This window comes from Rhinoraja longicauda, chromosome 8 (genome assembly GCF_053455715.1).
Source record: "Rhinoraja longicauda isolate Sanriku21f chromosome 8, sRhiLon1.1, whole genome shotgun sequence".
Lineage (NCBI taxonomy): Eukaryota > Metazoa > Chordata > Chondrichthyes > Rajiformes > Arhynchobatidae > Rhinoraja > Rhinoraja longicauda.
Window position 1 is genome coordinate 50,007,580 of NC_135960.1, and position 21,068 is coordinate 50,028,647.

The 21,068-nt window shown below is 42.1% G+C and overlaps 1 protein-coding gene across 1 annotated transcript in view; it reads right to left on the minus strand.

Moving 5' to 3' along the window:
- Positions 1–686: 686 nt before the first annotated feature.
- Positions 687–21,068, minus strand: part of erich2 (glutamate-rich 2) — a 52,918-nt gene continuing 32,536 nt past the window's right edge. The window contains exons 4-6 of the mRNA XM_078404620.1: positions 20,890–20,947; positions 16,744–16,815; positions 687–3,256 (exon numbers count right to left, since the gene is read on the minus strand). Coding sequence (XP_078260746.1) covers positions 3,099–3,256; positions 16,744–16,815; positions 20,890–20,947 — 288 coding nt within the window. The 3' untranslated portion in view covers positions 687–3,098. The remainder of the gene's footprint in view (positions 3,257–16,743; positions 16,816–20,889; positions 20,948–21,068) is intronic.

Sequence of the window (21,068 nt, forward strand, 5' to 3'; positions counted from 1 at the left end):
GGGGTGATCGTTGGTCGGCATGGCCTCAGTGGGCCAAAGGGCCTGTTTTCAAGCTGTATCTCAAAGGTCTGTTATGAATTCTCAGTTTTATGTCATTCTAACCTTAACTTAAAGGACTGAGTATAGTTTTGGATACTACAAGAAATGTGTAAAGGCAGTGGGAGAAATGCAATATTGATTCACTGGGATGTCTCTGTGGTATGGGATTAAAGAAAAGAAAGTTGCAATAGTTGTTTTTTTTGGGGGGGAGGGGGTTCCACTACAGTTGTGATGAGTGGATAGATGTCTTTAATGTTTATGATAAAGTATTTAGAGAAAAATAAATATTGGTCTCTTAGGGAAAAAGGAGAAATTATATTGAGGAATAAAGATATGGTTGGGGTAGACCGAAAGAAATAATAGAAAAAAAGTGAGGAATTAAAAGTAATTATTACTACAAGAGTAAGGTGTGCAGGATATTGACAAAGCCAGGCAATCGAGTCTAGATCAATTATGCACCCTGGTAGGCATGGATGAGTTGGGTCAAAGAGCTTGTTTCCATTTTTATTTATGACAAATACTTTGAATAGCTCAATGATTCTAGGTGCCACTGAATCCTGGGTGTCCACATTTATTTACATAAATGATTTAGATAAAAAGAGAAAGTATATTATTTCTAAACTAAATCCGATGTGTGAGGAGGATGCCAGTAGTTCTCAAAATGAAATAGATAGACGGGGTTAAACAATTGGGCAAGAAGATGGCAGATTGAATGTAGCATGGGTTAAAGGTAAGGTTATTCACTTCCAAAGAAAGAATACAAAACATTTTTAGGTGGCAAGATACTTGTAATTGTTGGTGTATAGAACTATTGTGAACTAGTTCATGAAATCCTAAAAGCAACTTTTCACATCCTTCTCATAAATCTTAATTCTTCAATGCACAAATTGATATCAAGAAAATATTACAAAACTCTCTTTTTGTCAGTGCAACATTTTGCTCCAATAGCTAGTCACTAACCTTATGTTTCTTGAATAGAAATGGTTAACATTCATTTCAAAATGTGGAAGCAAACCACCTGCCTTGTGCAGGCATCAAAAGTACGCCACAAAACAATTTTGTAGCATTCATTTGTAATGGGATAAATTTATTTACACTGCACAAGACAGAGATACATCTTGCCTCCTGTTGGGGAAAGAAACATTTATTCTTGTTAAAATATTAGCTCTTCAATTTTTTGGTTGAATGAGAAAAATTAGGTGATAGCAACATGATACATCATAAATGCAAAGTTAGTATGACAAATAGAGTCTGTGTTTATTGTACAATGACTAAAGATTCTAGTATCCTACTGTCATTCCAGATTATTGGTAACAAGAGTAATGCAAGTTATTTGCATGGTTTCCTTTAAATATATATTCATTTGGTTGATCCACAAATAATTCTTTAACTTTTTCTTCTGTACTCAAAAACAATTTCAACACTTCTAAGTTACAACTTTCAAACATAGTCATTAAGGATGATTCATCTGCTTTCTCGAGTATTAATAATCAAAGTGAATGAATGTTGAAACTTTTAAATTGTATCATTGCAAACTGTCCAGTAGAACATGTGAAGTACACCTTTGTTTCAGTTTCTTTGTACATTTCTATGTTATATATACATATAACCTAATTATAAAATATTACATACAAACATATTATGTACATTTCTTCTATGAGAATTTTGTTCTTGTAACAAGCCTCATATTGGGAAAACTGCTTGAAAGATTTACTTAGGCAGATTCTGCAAGGGAGATAAATTAGTATACAATTAATTGAAGAGGCACTAATTGCAAAAACTCATCAGGTTAATTACATCTTTGCTGATTTTAATTTCATTCACACTGTCTGGATAATTTGTCAAAACTAGGTTCTCTGACATATTATTTTTTTTTGTGTTAAAATGAAAATAGTCAAAACAAAACAGAACCAGATTATTTTTGTCAAAATCATTGCTCTAAATTGAAAATGATCATGGCACTTGTGTTTAATCTGATCCAATATCTTTTTATGTATTTACTTGTTGCTTGTTTTGCACGTTTAAAAACCATATTTTTTTGAATCTTGCATATTACTTAGATCATACCCTAAGCATAAAAGAGAATGGATGCCTGGGCAGAAAAGTGGCTGTATGTGAGGAGATTATATACTTGCACAAGTTTGAGAAGGTGAAAGTTTTTGGAAATATGTGTGTGTGGTATCTAGGGGAAATGACAAATCGGGAAATTTTAACTTATTTAACAACTCAGCCATTTGCACATTCACTAATTGCTAAACAATGCATTATTCCTTTCCATTATTTATCCTGTTAAATTATTCTGTACTCAGGAAACAGAGTTAAGAAACAAGTGTGTGGCATCATGTTGTTGAGAGGTTTGACCAACATATTTAAAGGAAATCGCAGTATTCCTTAAGTGATCCAACATTGATCTAAAACGTCCATATATGACCAAACTTGAAAATGAAGACAACCCAAAATTTCCAACTGCTCATATAAATGGTTGCTGAGACTTTACTGGACTTTCCAGATACTTTAGTTGTGGAGAAAGGAAGATGGGAAGTAGAATTACATGTTATCACTGTCCTCAAATATAAGACCCACGTGCATTAATTGCAGAAATCTGTTTAATCACATAACACAAGTGCATGAGAAATGGAAGAAGCTTAAGCCATTAGCCAAACTCTGACAAGAAGTGATATTAATTTTGATTCATTTTGATTCTTGTTCAATTAATGCAAGTAGTTGCTGGACAAATGTCTTGGATGGAAGCAAGACCTGATTTGTAATCCATTATAAAAGAATCTTAATCATGATGATTGATAGTTACAGCCATATCTACTAAAATGCAAGATCTTGACACTTAAATGTGCAAGAAAGTTTAAACATTACAAATAGTTGTTTGATGATCAAAGTTGTTTTACTTTTCTCTAATAATCTAGGGATACTTCCTTTAAACATGTGAATTTAACATTACTCTTTGCAAGTGATACTTAGTATAATAAAAAATTGACGATGAAGCTTGCTGTTTTAAGAAATAGTAGTGTTGTGAACATACTTTCTATAGAAATTGTTGGTCTCTATGTATTTTCACTTTCAGTTGAAGCAATAGACTCTTCATCTGATCTTTCACTTTCATTGCTGTCTTCATCATTGCTATCTTCACTGTCATCTTCATTACTGCTGTCATTTTCATTACTCTCTTCCCCATCATCTTGATGAGTTGATGCAGCTTCATCTAAATGAAAGTTGTTAATTCAGGCATAGTTAAAGACAAATTTATTGGTAATAGAAAATAAAAAGAATAGGAGGCATTGCAACTCATCCATAAGCATGGATAGAAAGAAGAGATAATAGAGATGATTGAGAAATTAATTTATAATTAATCATGTAGAACAAATTTGGAAACAATAACAAAGTAAATGAATAATTGGAACAGAAGATTAAGGAACAGGGCAAATTGAGTTTTATTTGCATGGAGCCCATACTCCAATCTATAAAATGAAAAAGCAGATTCACTACAATATTGTGAGGGATGAAGTTCCTTTTCCCACTGGAAAAGTGGTTACAAATCACTACCCAATCAACTTCTTCAAAATCATGAAAAAAATCAAAGTAAATAGTAATAGTAAATAGTATTCTTTCTATTTTTCAACAATGGGAACATACGTCAATATCATAAATATTAATGGTGACATTATAAATCGCAGGAGAGAGTAGAATGTAGATCCACAAACAAATTTTAAGGTGGAGTTCACAAATTATCTGAAAAAAGGTCCCAACCCAAAATGTCACCTATCCATCTTCTCCAGAGATGCTGCCTGACTCGCTGAGTTACTTTGTGTCTTTTTTGTAAACCATCATTTGCAGTTTCATTACTTCCGGTTCTCTGCCCTCTAAAGCCTCCAACCTTATTGTTTCCCAACCCCGCAAGGCCCGATTTTATCTTCTCCCCAAAATTCACAAACAGAATTGTCCTGGCAGAACCATTGTTTCTGCATGTTCATGTCCCACCAAATTAATTTCCACCTACCTCGACTCCATCCTATCCCTCCTAGTCCAATCCCTCCCTACCTATGTCTAAGAGGCCTCACACGCTCTTCGTCTCTTCAATGACTTTCGTTTTCCAGGCCCCCACTCCCTCATCTTTACTATGGATGTCCAGCCACTCTACACCTCCATCCCCACTAGGATCTTAAAGCCCTCTGTTTCCTCCTCGACCCCAGAACTAGCTAATTTCCATCTACTAATACTCTCCTCTGCCTAACAGAGCTGGTCCTTACCTGCAACTTCTGAATTACAATATCCTGTTTTATAAAGGCGGGAGGACCAGATACCACAGTAAAAATAGGTCATTACATTAACTTCAAACCTCTTAGTTACTGATGTAATAATGTCAAAATGGTATGAAATAATATCCTGGTTGGTTTTCATGAGTCAAGATTATGAAAAAAGGAAATTAAATTAGACTAAGTTGATTTAAAATAAACTGATGTGAAATATAGAAATTGTACAGTTACAATATACATATAGTACATGTGCTTTATGTAAGGTCAAAACACACGCCAAAGCCAATTAGGCACCTTAAGTACGGCATATACTTTGCATTATGAGTGATTCTTAGTCAAACTGACTTGCTGCCACATATCTACTTTCCAAATAAAGCCTACTGCACCTGGAATCCTCAGGAAGGACCCCTTCCAACTACTAACTACACATGAGTTTGCATTGCATCTGAGATCAAGTGGGAAACAGCATTTCCAGATAAGTACCAAAAGGTGCACATAATTTTAGAAAATAATGATATTGGTTTATTATTGTCATGTGCACTGGGATACAATAACAAACTGCTTTGTAGGCTATCTAGTCAAATTATAGTGTACATGAGTACAATCAAGACATTCATATGTGCAACAGGAAGTGCAAAGATAAAAAAATACCAGAGTGCAGAATGTAGCATACCAGCTACCGAGGAAGTCCAAATAAAAAAAAGTGCATGGGCGACAATCAGATAGGATGGGATATCATCTACACTCTTAGCTTCTGAGAGGAGCGTTCAGTAGTCTGATAACAGGAGGGAAGAAGCTGATGTATGTGCATTTAAGTTTTCATATCTTCTGCCTGACGGGAGAGGGAAGAAGGAGGAATGACCGAGGTGTCCATTTTCATGTTGGCTGCTTTCCCGAGGCAATGTGAATTGTAGATGGAGTCAATGATGTGGAGGCTGGTTTGTGTGATGGACTGGATTACATCCACAACTCTGCAATTTCTTGCAGCCTTGAGCAGAACTGTTGCTAAACCAAGTTGTGGTGCATCCTGAGAGTACTTTTTCTATGGTGCATCTGGAGAAGTTGGTAAGAGTCATTGGGGACATGCCAAACTTCCTTCGTCTTCTGAAGAAGTAGAGGCGTTGATATGCTTTCTTGGCTGTAGCTTCAATCTAGTTAGTCTCGGACCAAACTGATAGTGATATTTACGGGGAGGACCTTGAAGCTCTCCACCATCTCCACTTCGGCACCTTTAGAAACATAGAAAATAGGTGGGCGAGGCCATTCGGCCCTTCGAGCCAGCATCACCATTTAATATGATCATACCTGATCATCCAAAATCAGTACCCCGTTCCTGCTTTCTCCCTATATCCCTTGATTCCGTTACGAGATATATATGAGAGCTATATCTAACTCTCTCTTGAAAACATCCAGTGAATTGACCTCCATTGCCTTCTGTGGCAGAGAATTCCACAGATTTACGACACTCTGGATGAATCATTGACACTGATTGGGGCATGTACACCACCTCATTTTGTGAAGTCAATAACGAGCTCCTTCATCTTGCTGACATTGATGGAGAGATCGTTGTCTTAACACCATGTTACTAAGGTCTCTATCTCCTTCATATACTCTGCCTCCACTTCTATTTCCTTAGAGGACTAAGGAAGCTTGGCATTTCTCCAATGACTTACCAACTTCTACAAATACACCATAGAAAACATCCTATCGGAATGAACCACAACTTGGTTTGGGATTGTTCAAGATCCGGCCCACTATAGTGGTGTAATCTGCAAACCTGTAAATGGAGTTAGAGTATAATATGGGCGCACAGTCGTGAGTGGGAAGGGAATAAAGGTTAAACACCTGATTTTCCGGCACCCTTGGTTTCAAAGCCCTTCTGGGTTATCCGTTTTTCCGGGCCAACAAAGGTCATGTGATACAGTACACCCCTGACCCACTAATGACAGCCCTACCGTGTCTCTAAAGCACCGTGGAGTGCTAGAAACACAAATCAACAAATATAAAATGTAAACTGAATGTGAATGGAATGACCTGCCGACCCATCGCTGGCTCCCACTGTCTTCCCATCCGTTTAGAGCCCCAGCGTCCGACCAAACTCCCGACTCGCAAAGTGCACCAGTGAGTCCCTCTCACCTGCTGCTGTTTCTTACTGTTGGCGGAGCTGACCACCACCGCCTGCTTCTCCCATCCATCTGTCCAGTCGGCCTCTTCCCCTCTCTCCTCTTCTCCTCCTCCACCCACTGCCACCCCCTCCCCCTTCCCCTTCCCTATAGTCGCTGACATATGCCAACAGTGAAACGATACAAAATGCTGGAGTAACTTAGCCGACTGAATCAGTCTGAGTCCAGAGATCCGGACCCGCTGAATTACTCCAGCACTTTTGTGTCCTTTTGTCGATTAACCATCGTCTGCAGTCATCGGCAATAACGGACACCACTCCCCCCCGCTATGGTCCATTTACAGTAAACACTTGTTGTAATAGATATGGGGTGGGAGCTGCTTTACATCCTCGTCATCCCCCTGGGTAGTTTACGGAACTGGCAACATTTACAGCAAAGCATCAACTACGGTACTCTGAAGCACCAATTGCCACTTTTGATTGTTGTAGTTGACATACGAAAGAAGAAGATAATAAATATAGCGGAGGGAGTGAATTCCATTATTACCAATGACTGCAGATGATGGTTGGAGGTCAGCAGGTCAGGATCTCTGGAGAACATGGATAGGTGCCATCAGGACCCTTCAGACTGATTCAGCTGAGTTTGTGTCGTTTCACTTTGAAGTTAGGCACAGTTGCCGTGGGGCTCCCTCCCCTCTCACTTGCTGTTGCTTCCACGGGTGGAGGATGTCGGCAACTCCAGGCGGCCAACTGGACAGAGCGACGGGAGAAGCTGGTGGCGGTAGTCGAGCGGGGAGCGAATAAAGCAATCATTGGCAGCAAGAAACAGCAGGTGAGAGGGGCTTGCTGGTGCACCTTGCGAGTCGGGGTGGGGTTGTGGGACTACGGTCGGAAGCTGGGGCTCTGGACAGCTGGGGAAACAGTAGGAGCCAGGGATGGAAGTCATTCCATTCACATTTAGTTTACAATGCCATCTGTGGCCGCTCAGGCAATTTCAACTGAGCTCTTGGAATTTTGTTCGGATTATAGGGGGGGAGCAAAATGATCAGTTGCCGAAAGATCGGTCTTCAACCTAGTAAGAGGCTGGGAACGCATCCTTGCGGTGCTGTGGTACTGAGAATTATTGTGCAGAGTGTTTTGTCACCTATCCTCACTGAATGTGTTCTGTTGGTCAGGAAGTCAGGAATTCAGTGGCAGAGGGGGTGCTGTTTCTTATGTCCAGGAGATGAGTTTGTTTGGGGGATGACTTGGTTCAGTTTGAATTTCTAGAGTTTACCAATAAAGGCATCACTGCAGAGTTTAGTTTAATTTAGTTTAGAGATACAGCGCAAAAACAGGTCCTTCGGCCCACCGAGTCTGTGCCGATCATCCCGTATACTAGCACTATCCTGCACACTAGGAACAATCTAGCTACAGAGTCTAAAGCAGAGCAAGCTTGCATTCAAAGGTTTATGGATCTGAAACCACGAGCTGCTGGCCCATGTAAAAATAAGTTTTACACTTTAAGGGATTATGCAGGAATTCTACCATCGTTTCAGCTCAACAGAATCTGTGGCAGAGACAGAGTTGGGTTCTCTGTAGGGCAATAAAAGCACATACTTTTATCTGCTGGGGCAGGGTGGATGGTGTCACTACATTCCTGATCCAGGCCGGGTTTTCAGGGTCTTTATATAAAGTTAAACGATTCGTCGTCATTACAACTTCTTACATGGTGTCAGAAGTGGTCTTCCAGAACAAAATCAGCTGGAAATTCGTGAGGTTTTTTTCCTCTCTTTTCTTCATGAGGGAGGTCGGAGGAATCTGTAGCGGCCAAACGGAGTGCTGAAAGTGGTAAGCATAAATGATCTGTGCCTTTATCACAGCCGCTCATTATGACAAACTGCTTCAGGCTCAAGCATATATGCTCCTCGGTCTTGCAGGACTGGAGGCTTTTGAACGAGCTAAGCAATTCCAGTACGTGGAGGCAGTCATACGACCTGTCGTTGGGGGTCAACCCTGCAGTCGTCACCCCTGCTGAATCGAGGGAGGATCCTGAGTGTCTCAAGAGAAAATGTCCACAACTATGCAGGCCTCGGACCAATCCTACCATGGAACGTCTCAAGTTCAACTCCCGGAATCAAAAGGAGGGTGAGACTGTTGAATCATTCATTTGCACTTTAAAAACGGCAGCGAGGAGCTGCAGGTTTGGTGTGCTCTCTGATGAGCTTATCAGAGACAGGCTAGTTTGTGGTCTCACTAGTGACAAACCAAGAAAATAACTTAACTCTGGATAAGGCTATCTCCATCTGTGAGAATCATGAGGCAACTATTCTTAACACCTGAACGCTAACTAATGCACAACGATCTGTCACAAGTATCGATGTCATTCAGGCTGGGTTCCGGAAAGAACGTAAAGACAATAGGTGCAGGAGTAGGCCATTCAGCCCTTCGAGCCTGCACCGCCATTCAATGCGATCATGGCTGATCACTCTCAATCAGTACCCCGTTCCTGCCTTCTCCCCATACCCCCTCACTCCGCTATCCTTAAGAGCTCTATCCAGCTCTCTCTTGAAAGCATCCAACGACCTGGCCTCCACTGCCTTCTGAGGCAGAGAATTCCACACCTTCACCACTCTCTGACTGAAAAAGTTCTTCCTCATCTCCGTTCTAAATGGCCTACCCCTTATTCTTAAACTGTGGCCCCTTGTTCTGGACTCCCCCAACATTGGGAACATGTTTCCTGCCTCTAATGTGTCCAATCCCCTAATTATCTTATATGTTTCAATAAGATCCCCCCTCATCCTTCTAAATTCCAGTGTATACAAGCCTAATTGCTCCAGCCTTTCAACATAGGACAGTCCCGCCATTCCGGGAATTAACCTAGTGAACCTACGCTGCACGCCCTCAATAGCAAGAGATAGCGGTGAGAGTCCACCCAGATCAGTCTGGAATGCGTTTTAATGTGGGCTGTACCAACTGTGGAGGAAATCATGCAGCAAAAAGGTAGAAATGCCCTGTTTTCGGCCAAATTTGTCATGCCTGTAAGAGATTTAATAATTTCAGGAGATGCTGCAAAACCACACCACAGACTTCCAACAGAGGGATAAACAGACAGCCTGTTCACCAGGTACAGTCGGAGTCACAGTCTGTTCCATCTGATAGCAGTACCGAAGAAATGGCCAATGTTGATGGTGTCACACTGCTAATGGATTCGGTTGAGGCACAACGAGTAAAGAATGGCGAAGCCTTTGTTACTCTGCTGGTTAATGGTGTCAAAGTTGAAGTGAAAATAGACACTGGTGCCAAGTGTAATGCTATGTCTAAAAATGGATTCAGATCTCTAAGGAATGCCAAACAACCCAAGCAAGTAAAGGTATGCAGTACCACCCTAGTGGCGTATGGTGGCAGTAACATCAAACCCATCTGGAAGGCAAAGCTGCAGTGCCAACTAGGGGCACAGTCATATAGGATATCATGGTACATTGTCGATAATAACGCAGTACCACTGCTAGGTCTCCAAGCAAGTAAAGATACGGGGCTGGTTTTGTTCAGCAAAGTCGTTCATCAGCTGACCCCGATTAAAGTTGACCCGTCACAGCAATTTCTTACGGAGTATAGCGATCTCTTCACCGACAAGCTTGGAAAGCTACCAGTAACATATTCAATGACACTGGATCCGGACATAAGACCCGTTGTTCGTTCCACACATCGCTTCCCCATAGCTATGTAGGACCGGGTCAAAGCTGAACTGGACAGAATGCAGACACTGGGCGTTATCACGCCTGTCGTGAAACCAATGGACTAGGTGTCCTCCATGGTTGTAACTACCAAAAAGAACAAACAAGAGATCCGCATATGCATCAATCCAAGGGACCTCAACACTGCTCTGAAAGGCCACACCACCCCATGCGCACGGTGGAGGAGGTGGCTGCCCGCATGGGAAAAGCAACAATATTTTCTGTGTTGGACGCCAAGTGCTCTTTCTGGCAGATTCCCCTCGACCACAAATCATTTATGCTTGCCACTTTCAGCACTCCGTTTGGCCACTACAGATTCCTCCGGATGCCATTCAGAATCAGCTCAGCCAGTGAGGTGTTCCAACACACCATGGAACAAATTTTCCAAGGCTATCCCTGCTCTATCATTGTTGATGACATTATCGTTGCGGGTACGGACGTAAAGGAACATGACTCCAACCCAAGGAAAGTGCTTGACCGTGCCAGGAGTGTGCACTTAAAACTTAATCCTCTCAAGTGCAAGTTCCGCATGAACCAGGTGAGCTACGTGGGACATATTTTCACAAGCGAAGGCCTCAAAGCCGACCCTTCGAAGACGGCACCAACAGATGTCCCCGCCCTGCAGAGATTTCTCGGAATGGTCAATTACCTGGGGAAATCCATTCCGCACTTCAGTGAACTGTCGTCACCCTCAGCTCACCCGCAAAGATACTGCCTGGACGTGGGACAAGCAGCAGCAACGCACGTTTGATACACGCAAATAACAGATGTCGTGTCCTCCTACACTGTCCTATTTTGACGTAAATAAGTCTGTCACGCTCACTTGTGACGCTGGTCAACACGGCCTTGGCGCAGCATGCCGGCAGGAAGGAAGGCCTGTCGCATACGCTTCCAGGACAATGACGGACACTGAGACTAGATATGCACAGATCGAAAAGGAGTTGCTGGCAGTGGTCTTTGCGTGCGCCAAGTTCAATGACTACATCTTCAGCATGCCGGTAACCATCGAAACGGATCACCAGCCACTGGTAACCATCCTAAACAAGCCCATTCACGCGGCTCCAGCACGACTACAAAGGATGATGTTAAGTCGCCAGAAGAACGACATTACACTTGTTTACAAACGCGAAACACTTATGTACCTGGCCGACACTTTGTCTCGAGCTCCCAGGAAAGCCACGGCCCAGCTTGTGGCTGAGGACACTTTCGACGTTATGGTGGTCAACCTCATCCAATCGTCTCGCATGAGGAACTGGTGACACACAGCTAAGGACGCTACCTTGCAGACACTCACCTCTATCATTAAATTTGGATGGCCCAGCAAGCAGCACCTGCTAACGCCCTCTATTCAGCCCTTCTTTCCCATTAGAGACGAATTAACCATTGATGACGGGGTCGTCATGAAGGGTCACAAAGCAGTGAACCCGGTCTCACTCCAACGGGAGTACGCCAACGCCATCCACAGGGGCCATCCCGGGACTGAAGCCACAGTGAAAAGAGCGAGGGCCATTTTATTCTGGCCTGTGATGCCGGATAACATTCTCCAGAGGATACAATCTTGCCCCGTGTGCAACAGTGCCAAGCTGCATCAGCAGAGAGAACCACTTCTGCTGCATCCAGCTCCCGAATTGCCTTGGTCCCTGGTGGCGACCGACATCTTTGATTGGCACAATCAACAGTACCTTGTTCTTGTGGACTCGTACTCCGGCTGGTTTGAAATCGATCTACTTCGCACTTCTACTTCTGCTGCGGTGATTTCTCGGTCCATGGGGCACCATATACTCTCATGTCTGACAATGCTGGGCAATTCACGAGCCAGCTCTTCAAAGATTTTGCTGCCCAATGGGACTTCAATCATGTCACCAGCAGTCTGGAGTATCCCCAATCGAATGGGCTGGCAGAACAGGCAGTCCGTAGTGCCAAATAAGTAATGGAAAAGTCCCACCGAGCCCGGTCGGACACGTTCCTAGATCTCCTCAATCTCCGAAACATACCACGTGACGCGACTCTTGGCTCTCCTGCTCAAAGACTAATCTCCAGACAGGCACGCGCTGGTCTTCCCATCTTGAAGCAACTGTTAGGGCCACACGTGCTTGAGCCACAGGTGGTCCAGGCTCAGCTACTCCACAAAAGGCTGTCACAGAAGGCGTGCTATGATCGTTCAAGTCGTCCCCTCCAACCTGTGCAGGAATGGCAGACTGTCAGGCTACAAACCCAGAAAGGCTATGATCGTATGTGCGTGGTTAAAGAGAAATGCCAGGAACCCAGATCCTATCTTGTTCAGTCAGAAGGTAGCCTCTACAGAAGAAATCATAGACACCTCTTACCGGTAGAGGAGCCGGTACCATCACAGCGAATCCCGTACGATCCCTCGGAATATCCAGATGAAATGATGTGGACAGAAGATGGACAGGCCCTTCTAAATGACAAACACATGAGTGGACCGTGCGCAGTTTTGGAATCAGGTGCCCGCGTCTGCACCTGCGGAAGAACCACCGACGACGTTGCTGCCAGTGGAGGAACCACCCATGGAAAAGTTACCTGTTAAACCTGTACTGGTAGACAAATCGCCCGTGAAGAAATCGCATGTGAAGCTCGTGCCGGTGGTGGCATCACCGGTGAGAAGTACCACTGAAGGGCCCTACAATACTCGTGCAGGATGGGTCTGCAGGCCGAATCACAGATACAAAGACTAATGGTTTAATGTTTTTATACATGACCATTGGTGCGGATATTGCGTTGGTTTGCGTTGCTTTGCTTTGCCATTGTTGTTAGATTGTTGAGCAGTATATTCAGTTTTTTATAAGCTTCGCTATATTGCTTGCGTTTGCTTTATTTTATGAGGCATGTGCAAAAGAAGGAGGGTGGAGATCAGTCACTATATTCCTGATCCGGACCGGGTCTTCAGAGTGACATCCTATGGAATACGTCGTGCACATGCATGGTCGTAACTTTATTGATAAGATATTAGAACAATCGAGATGGTTGAGAGCGTGGAACTCTTTCTCTGCAGTCTCCAGTGCTTAATAATAATAATAATAATAATAATATTCATTTATTGTCATTGCAACGAGTACAAAGTTAAATGACTCGTCATCATTACAAATTCTTACAGATGGGGCATGGCTGTTACCTCCCTGCCCCTGTGTTCTTTACTTTGCCAATTGCTTGATTTGAAAGAGCGTTCCCTGGGAAAATCAAGGCAAAGGACAATTATTTACCAGTCTCCCAAATCACATATCACGTTGCAGCAATGCTCTCCTTTGCTATGTAGGTCTGACTAAAAGCTTTAGTTGTGGTCAAGTGCATCAGTGTGCTTCAGCTTACAGTTACTCATCCCTAGCCTACACCCACCATCTAAATCCTGTACCTTGGTAATTATTTTTTTTCTCTTCACTGCTGTGGAACTCCCACACTAGTTTGCTAAGCACTATGGCTAACCCACAATCATCTAGTAAGTTAGAGATAGTCATCTTCACTTTAGCCCGTATTTAATTTAGGAAAATGGGCAATACCTTGGTTGAATAGTCAAAAGTGTTTTCCTAAGGAACTCCCCTGATCGTAATTGCTCGAATTAGCAAGCAAATTGGCTGAAAGGGAGCAGGGATAATGAACATGTCCAAATTGGCAAAATGAGACGAGCATGATCACACAGGGGGCCACAATTAACTCATAATGTTTATAAACAACTTAGCTGATGAGATAGAATGGTGTATAACTGAGTTGCCAATGACACTAGGATACAGGGCGCCGTAAGAGCATAGATGTTAGCATTAAATACTAATGAGATCCTAATAGTCAGTGGATGTGGTGTACCTCGACTTTCAGAAAGCCTTCGACAAGGTCCCACATAGGAGATTAGTGGGCAAAATTAGGGCACATGGTATTGGGGGTAGGGTACTGACATGGATAGAAAATTGGTTAACAGACAGAAAGCAAAGAGTGGGGATAAATGGGTCCCTTTCGGAATGGCAGGTAGTGACCAGTGGGGTACCGCAAGGTTCGGTGCTGGGACCCCAGCTATTTACGATATACATTAATGACTTAGACGGAGGGATTAAAAGTACCATTAGCAAATTTGCAGATGATACTAAGTTGGGGGGTAGTGTGAATTGTGAGGAAGATGCAATAAGGCTGCAGGGTGACCTGGACAGGTTGTGTGAGTGGGCGGATACATGGCAGATGCAGTTTAATGTAGATAAGTGTGAGGTTATTCACTTTGGAAGTAAGAATAGAAAGGCAGATTATTATCTGAATGGTGTCAAGTTAGGAGGAGGGGGAGTTCAACGAGATCTGGGTGTCCTAGTGCATCAGTCAATGAAAGGAAGCATGCAGGTTCAGCAGGCAGTGAAGAAAGCCAATGGAATGTTGGCCTTCGTAACAAGAGGAGTTGAGTATAGGAGCAAAGAGGTCCTTCTACAGTTGTACCGGGCCCTGGTGAGACCGCACCTGGAGTACTGTGTGCAGTTTTGGTCTCCAAATTTGAGGAAGGATATTCTTGCTATGGAGGGCGTGCAGCGTAGGTTCACTAGATTAATTCCCGGAATGGCGGGACTGTCGTATGTTGAAAGGCTGGAGCGATTGGGCTTGTATACACTGGAATTTAGAAGGATGAGGGGGGATCTTATTGAAACATATAAGATAATTAGGGGATTGGACACATTAGAGGCAGATAACATGTTCCCAATGTTGGGGGAGTCCAGAACAAGGGGCCACAGTTTGAGAATAAGGGGTAGGCCATTTAGAACGGAGATGAGGAAGAACTTTTTCAGTCAGAGGGTGGTGAAGGTGTGGAATTCTCTGCCTCAGAAGGCAGTGGAGGCCAGTTCGTTGGATGCTTTCAAGAGAGAGCTGGATAGAGCTCTTAAGGATAGCGGAGTGAGGGGGTATGGGGAGAAGGCAGGAACGGGGTACTGATTGATAGTGATCAGCCATGATCGCATTGAATGGCGGTGCTGGCTCGAAGGGCTGAATGGCCTACTCCTGCACCTATTGTCTATTGTCTATTGTCTAATAGATGAATTAAATGGATAAAACTGAGGCGAAGTTTAAAACATTACAGGCAAACATAATTTCATCCCCTCTTGACCCAGTCAGTTAAACCAAGTAGTTTCTAATGATAAATAGGTTGTAGTAATGCAGGACAAACAATATTTTGGGCTTCAGTTGTAAAGATCACTAAATTATGGATGGGTGCATAAAAATAATCAAATAAGAATAATCTCGTAGAATGCTTGCTTTTATTTCGAGAAGGCTAGAGTACAAGGAGGTAGTAGTGATATAACAGCTGCATAAAGTTCAGGCTAAACCATACCTACAGTATCGCAAGTAATTCTAGATAATGTAAGGGAAAAACTACCTGAACTCCACAGATTAAATTATCAATATAAATTACACACATTAAGGTTGTATTTCCTCTAAATTAAGGCTATGGGTGATTTCATCGACATTTCCAACAAATGAAAAAAGGAATCAAAGGGTACATGCAGATAAATTATTTCTTCATTGGTTGGTGCACTCAGAACCAGCAGTTTATCTTGAAAAATAAATCCAGACCTTTTAGGAATGAAGTTAAGAAAACACTTCCACAGATAGGTGGAACTCTCTTCCCCAAATGGTGCTTTGTCAATTGTAAAGTAAGTGATCTTACCTATTTTCTCGCTGTTTACTTTTGCTAACAATCAGCAATGCACAAATGGTAATTAATTTTAGTTGAAAACTTTGGTTTCATAATAAATCACATTTACTTTTTAGAAGTCCAAATGAAATGAAGAAAGGCACTCTGCTCATCTCTCTCAATTTAATGTACTATCATGAACCATTTTTGTGGTTTTGGATAATCTATAGTTGGGCAGCCATATATAATATGAGTTGAATTAAAGATGCAAAAAAGCCTGCTAAACCTCAACTGCTTTCGTAATCATTTGTCATCACGTGTTTTTAAATTGATGTAAGATATTGCAGGGAAGTGGACTGAACATTTGATATACAGAAATATGCAACACGTATGTAATGATCAAAGCTATCAAGAGATATGGAGACAGGATAGGAAAGATGAATCAAGGTAGGGAATGAGCCAATTTTTATTGTATGCTGCTGCAAGATCACTGGGTCTAACTTGTGTTCCTATGAAGAATCTTTTTATTGGTGATGTCAGGCAATATTTTGAAATTGGAATGTATGCAGCTCAACTAAATTGGAATTAAGTAAGCTTTCGGTTTCAGATTTATAACATAGTTAGAACCAACTATAATTAATACAGAATTAAAGTCATATTAGAAAGCTATGTACCATGTCATCACGGCCATAGAATCTCTCATTATGATCACAAATGTGATCCTTTGCACTATTAATACCAGAATACCTTCAAAAACATTCAAAAGTATTTTTTGTTTAAGTATAATCTTCATCTATTACTTTAAACAGCAAGGATTTAATTCTGTTCTTCAAGATTTCATGCAACATTTGTCCAAACATGCACACCGGGTCGCATGTAATCAAAAGAAAATGTTTTTTTAAAGGATGATTTTTATATCATGCCTTACGTTTATTGAAAATTCAAATCAAATCAATTTCAAACAGTTTTTATTTAGCTTACCTAACTTTATTTTTACTTGCAAAAGTTCCTTGAATTGTTTGGCCTCTGGGTTTTCAGGCTCATAAAGGAGAACTGCAAATAGAACAAAGAAATAAATTAAATGAATATTCTCAACAATTAAGATATTTATGAACTAGGCAGTGGAATTTCTGCTTGAAATGTCAATGCACCATTGGGACAACTTTTGTTAGCAAAATGTTTCTTGGTCATATTAGACAAAGGTCTTTGTTACGTTCCGTTGTTTCTATACTCATTCTCTACCTGCCCCATTACCCCAGTGATCAAATGGCCTCTGCAATTTATCCCACAGCAATACCAGCCTCATCCAATTGCAGATATTCCCTTTGTCCTATCTATCCCATACGCCACCTTCTCTGCAACTTGAAACATACTTTTCTTTCCCTTTCCCATTTCTGGCAAAGGTTGTCCAACCTGAAACTTTAATTCTGTTTCTCTTTCTGCAGATGTTACCCGAACTGCTGAGTCTTTCCAGCAATTCCTGTTTTTATTAAGCGGGCACTGGTTGAGGGTCAGTTTTCATTTGCTGTAAGTGACCAAAACAAATTTAGGAGCAAAAAGTAAAGTTGCTGGATGAACTAACATGTCAGGCAGGCATCATCTGTGGAAGCAGAGGGATGGTTGCCGTTTTGAGTTGAGACTCCGTATCAGGACCGAAAGTGAAAAGGGGAGGCAGCTAGTATAAAAATGGTGAGGGGGTGGAGTGTGGCAGCATCTGGCAAGTGACAGGTGGATCCAGGTGAGGAGGGGTAGATGGACACATGGAGCTAGGCGAGGGAGACAAGGTTTTAAACAGCAACAGAGTCTGAGAGGTGATGTGGAGACCACAAGGGGCTGCAGATTATGGAATCTGATAAGAAACAAATGTAACGAGTGGAACCAGATAAAGGAGGGATAGAGGGCGGACAGGGGATCCAGTGGTTTGAGAGTGGGGGTGATAGACAGGTGGAATCAGGTGTGGGAGCGGAAAGAAACTGGGTAACAAGGAATTGGGGGGGGAGGGGGGGGTGTCAGGTTTAGAAAAAATGTGCACATCAGATGATCTGGGTAGATTCGAAGTGAGAAAGGTGCAGAGAGGGTGAAGATTATTGACAAAATCAGTGTTTATGTTGTTGGGTTTTAGACTACCCAGGCAGAATATGAGGTGCTCTTCATCTAGTTTGAATCTGGCCTCACCCTCAATGGAGGAAGTCGAGGACAGACAGGTCAGTGTGGAAACGGGAAGGGGAGTTAAACAGGCTTGCAATTGGGAGCTCAAGATATGCCGTTGCATCCGCGTCTAATTATGTTGGTCCAGTTGCATATGATGCTCAGTCGCAAACCCCTTCAAAAATATTTATGCACGATTTCAGTACACAATGCTTCCTTCATTTTGTTAGCACGCAATTCCAAATTTGTGGCCAATGCTTTGCACTGCTAATCTGTTTCTGTGCTACTTGAGATTGGGGGCTCTTTAACTTAAAGGGAAGGTGTGCACCCAGGATCATTGCTTTGCAGACACACACTTTCATATACTTGTGGATGAATCTGAGTAGCAGGTCCCAGAAAAGTACTGAAAAAGTGTGGACTAAGTAGAGAGAAGTCAAGGATTTTCCAAGCTTATTTCTCTTTTACTTAGAATTGCTTCTCATGGAAGAACGGTCCCAACCCAAAATATCGTCTGTCCACTTCTCTCCACAGATGCTGCCTGACCCACTGAGTTCCTGCAACACTTTTTTTTGATTGGACTGAAAGATCCTTTTGGAGGTACTGAGAAACCATCTTGATTATGGGTGAGACTATCTCTACGGAGTCTTCCATTAATCATCAACGTTGATTGATAGCTGAAGGCAGAAAGTCATTTTCTTGTTAATCTTTTTCTTCTACATTGCTTTGTCACTGCTCAACGGGCATTGACCTCCCCACCGTCGAAGGGATCTACAGGGAGCGTTGCCTCACGACTGTCATCAAAGACCTGGCCACATTCTCATTTCACTGCTACCATCAGGTACAAGAGCCTGTGAACCATTACCTCCAGGTTCAAGAACAGCTTCTTCCCATCAACTATCATACTCTAGAAACCATCCTGCACAACCTTACAGCAGCACTGAACTACTAAAGACTTTCTACAAGGTTTCACTATTATGGTCTGGTTTACTAAGTATATCTTATAATTTATTGTATTTGTTGTGTTGTTGCATTTAACATGTCTGCAAAGCTACAGCAAGTACATTTTCGGTTCTGATGAGTGTGATATGACAATTAAATACTATTGACTCTTGACTATATCTTGACTAATGCAGGTAGCAGGCCCGTGTTGCCATGTTCAAAAAATCTTGGACTTCTCCACTTCTGCTCATCAATCAAATCCTCACAAAATGCATTGCCCTACATTGCCCTACAAATACCATCTGCCATAGCTCTATTTAACCTACTGTTCGGTCTTTTCTCTTCAGAATTCAGTAACACCACCAACCTTCAGGTCATCTGTGAATTTACTAATCCCATCATCTACATTGATTAGTTTATTTTAGTTTATTCATATTTAAATAGTGTCTATAACAAACATTAAGGGTTTCAGCACAATTGCTGTGCTGCACCACAGATATCTAATCACAAAAGTGACCCTTTACCATCACCTTCGCTGCTTTCTATTACTAAGCTAATTTTGGATCCAATATGCCTACTTGCCATGGATCCTTCTTTCCTTCTGCTATCTGCTCTGTCCGTTCCTGCTCTTCCCATGACTGTTGCTGGAGGGTTTGAAGTAACAGCTGAACCCTACTGATGATCATGTTATGATCAACAGTAAATGATAAAACACGCAACCTGTTCTGCAGAAAACTGCAGTTTGCCCGTGGAGTGGTGCAGACATTGGATTTATACCCGGGGGGCTCTGACAGCATTCTACATCAGGCACCCATTAAGGGAATGGTTTAAAATGTGCTCTGCTACACTCGCTAGAGCACAGACAGGAATGACAAGATGAGGAAAAAGGGGATAGTCTTTACTTTTCAAGATACAACCTGACATGCAAATAATCAGATTAAATCTGGCAAATAAATCAACTGCTTAAAGTTCACATGAGCTCCCTGAATATACAACATAGACCATAAGATATACCGATCAGCCAAAACATTATGACCACTGACAGGTGAAGTGAATAACATTGATTATCTTGTTACAATGGCATCTGTCAAGGGGTGGGATATAATGTGAACAATCAGTTCTTGAAGTTGATGTGTTGGATGCAGGAGAAATGGGCAGGAGTAAAGACCTGAGCTACAAGGGTCAAATTGTTATGGCCAGACGACTGGGTCAGAGCATCTCTGAAACGGCAAGGCTTGTGAGGTGCTCCCGGTCAGCAGTGGTGAGTACCTACCGACAGTGGTCCGAGGAGGGACAAACCACAAACAGGCGACAGGGTGTTGGGCGCCCAAGGCTCATCGATGCACGAGGGCCATGAAGGCTATCCCGTCTGGTCCAAACCGACAGAAGGTCTACTGTGGCACAAGTCACAGAAAATTTTAATGGTGGTCACGGGAGGAATGTGTCACAATATACAGTGCATCGCACCCTGCTGCGTATGGGGCTGCACACGGAGGACCAACAGCATATTAGGCAGGTGGTCATAATGTTTTGGCTCATCAGTTCATAATGTTTTGGCTGATCGGTGTATGTTACCCCATGTTCCACATCAGCTACATTCTCAAGAGAGCTTGCTCATGCATTTTACATAGAGCTCCATGTTCTCAACGGGACCTGAGAATGTAATACGATTCTGAACACCTCTGGGACTCAGATTAGCAAATTCCCTTGGTCAAAGCAGGCTTCCTACGCTAAAATGCCTAGCTGTCAATCACCTATAGTCCTCATTTGGATTAGACATTTAAAGAGAACACTGTTATTATCAGGCCCGACTGACTAACTGCCCCGAGAAGAGATAATTGACTACCACCATGAATTCTGCAAAAATTTGGCTTTGATACACAATTTCTATTTATACATCATCAAGTATTTCTATATTTACATAAACTTATTTAATTTATTTAAAATACTTAAAAGATTAGTTGAGCTCACAATTCTTTCCAAGAAAATAATCAAAAACCTTATGCCATTACTAAATCCAGAAGTGATTTTTGTACTTACTCATTTGGCAAAGCTTACTTGACAACTTGTAGTCTCGTTCCATTACTGCCTTCAAGAACTAACAAAACAAAAGCACAATAAGTATAGCCTAATTTTTGTGAAGTAATGTACTCACAGCAGCAATGTCATGGAAAAGGTTCAATTACTCAATTAATCAATACACAAAGGTTTCATTTGAT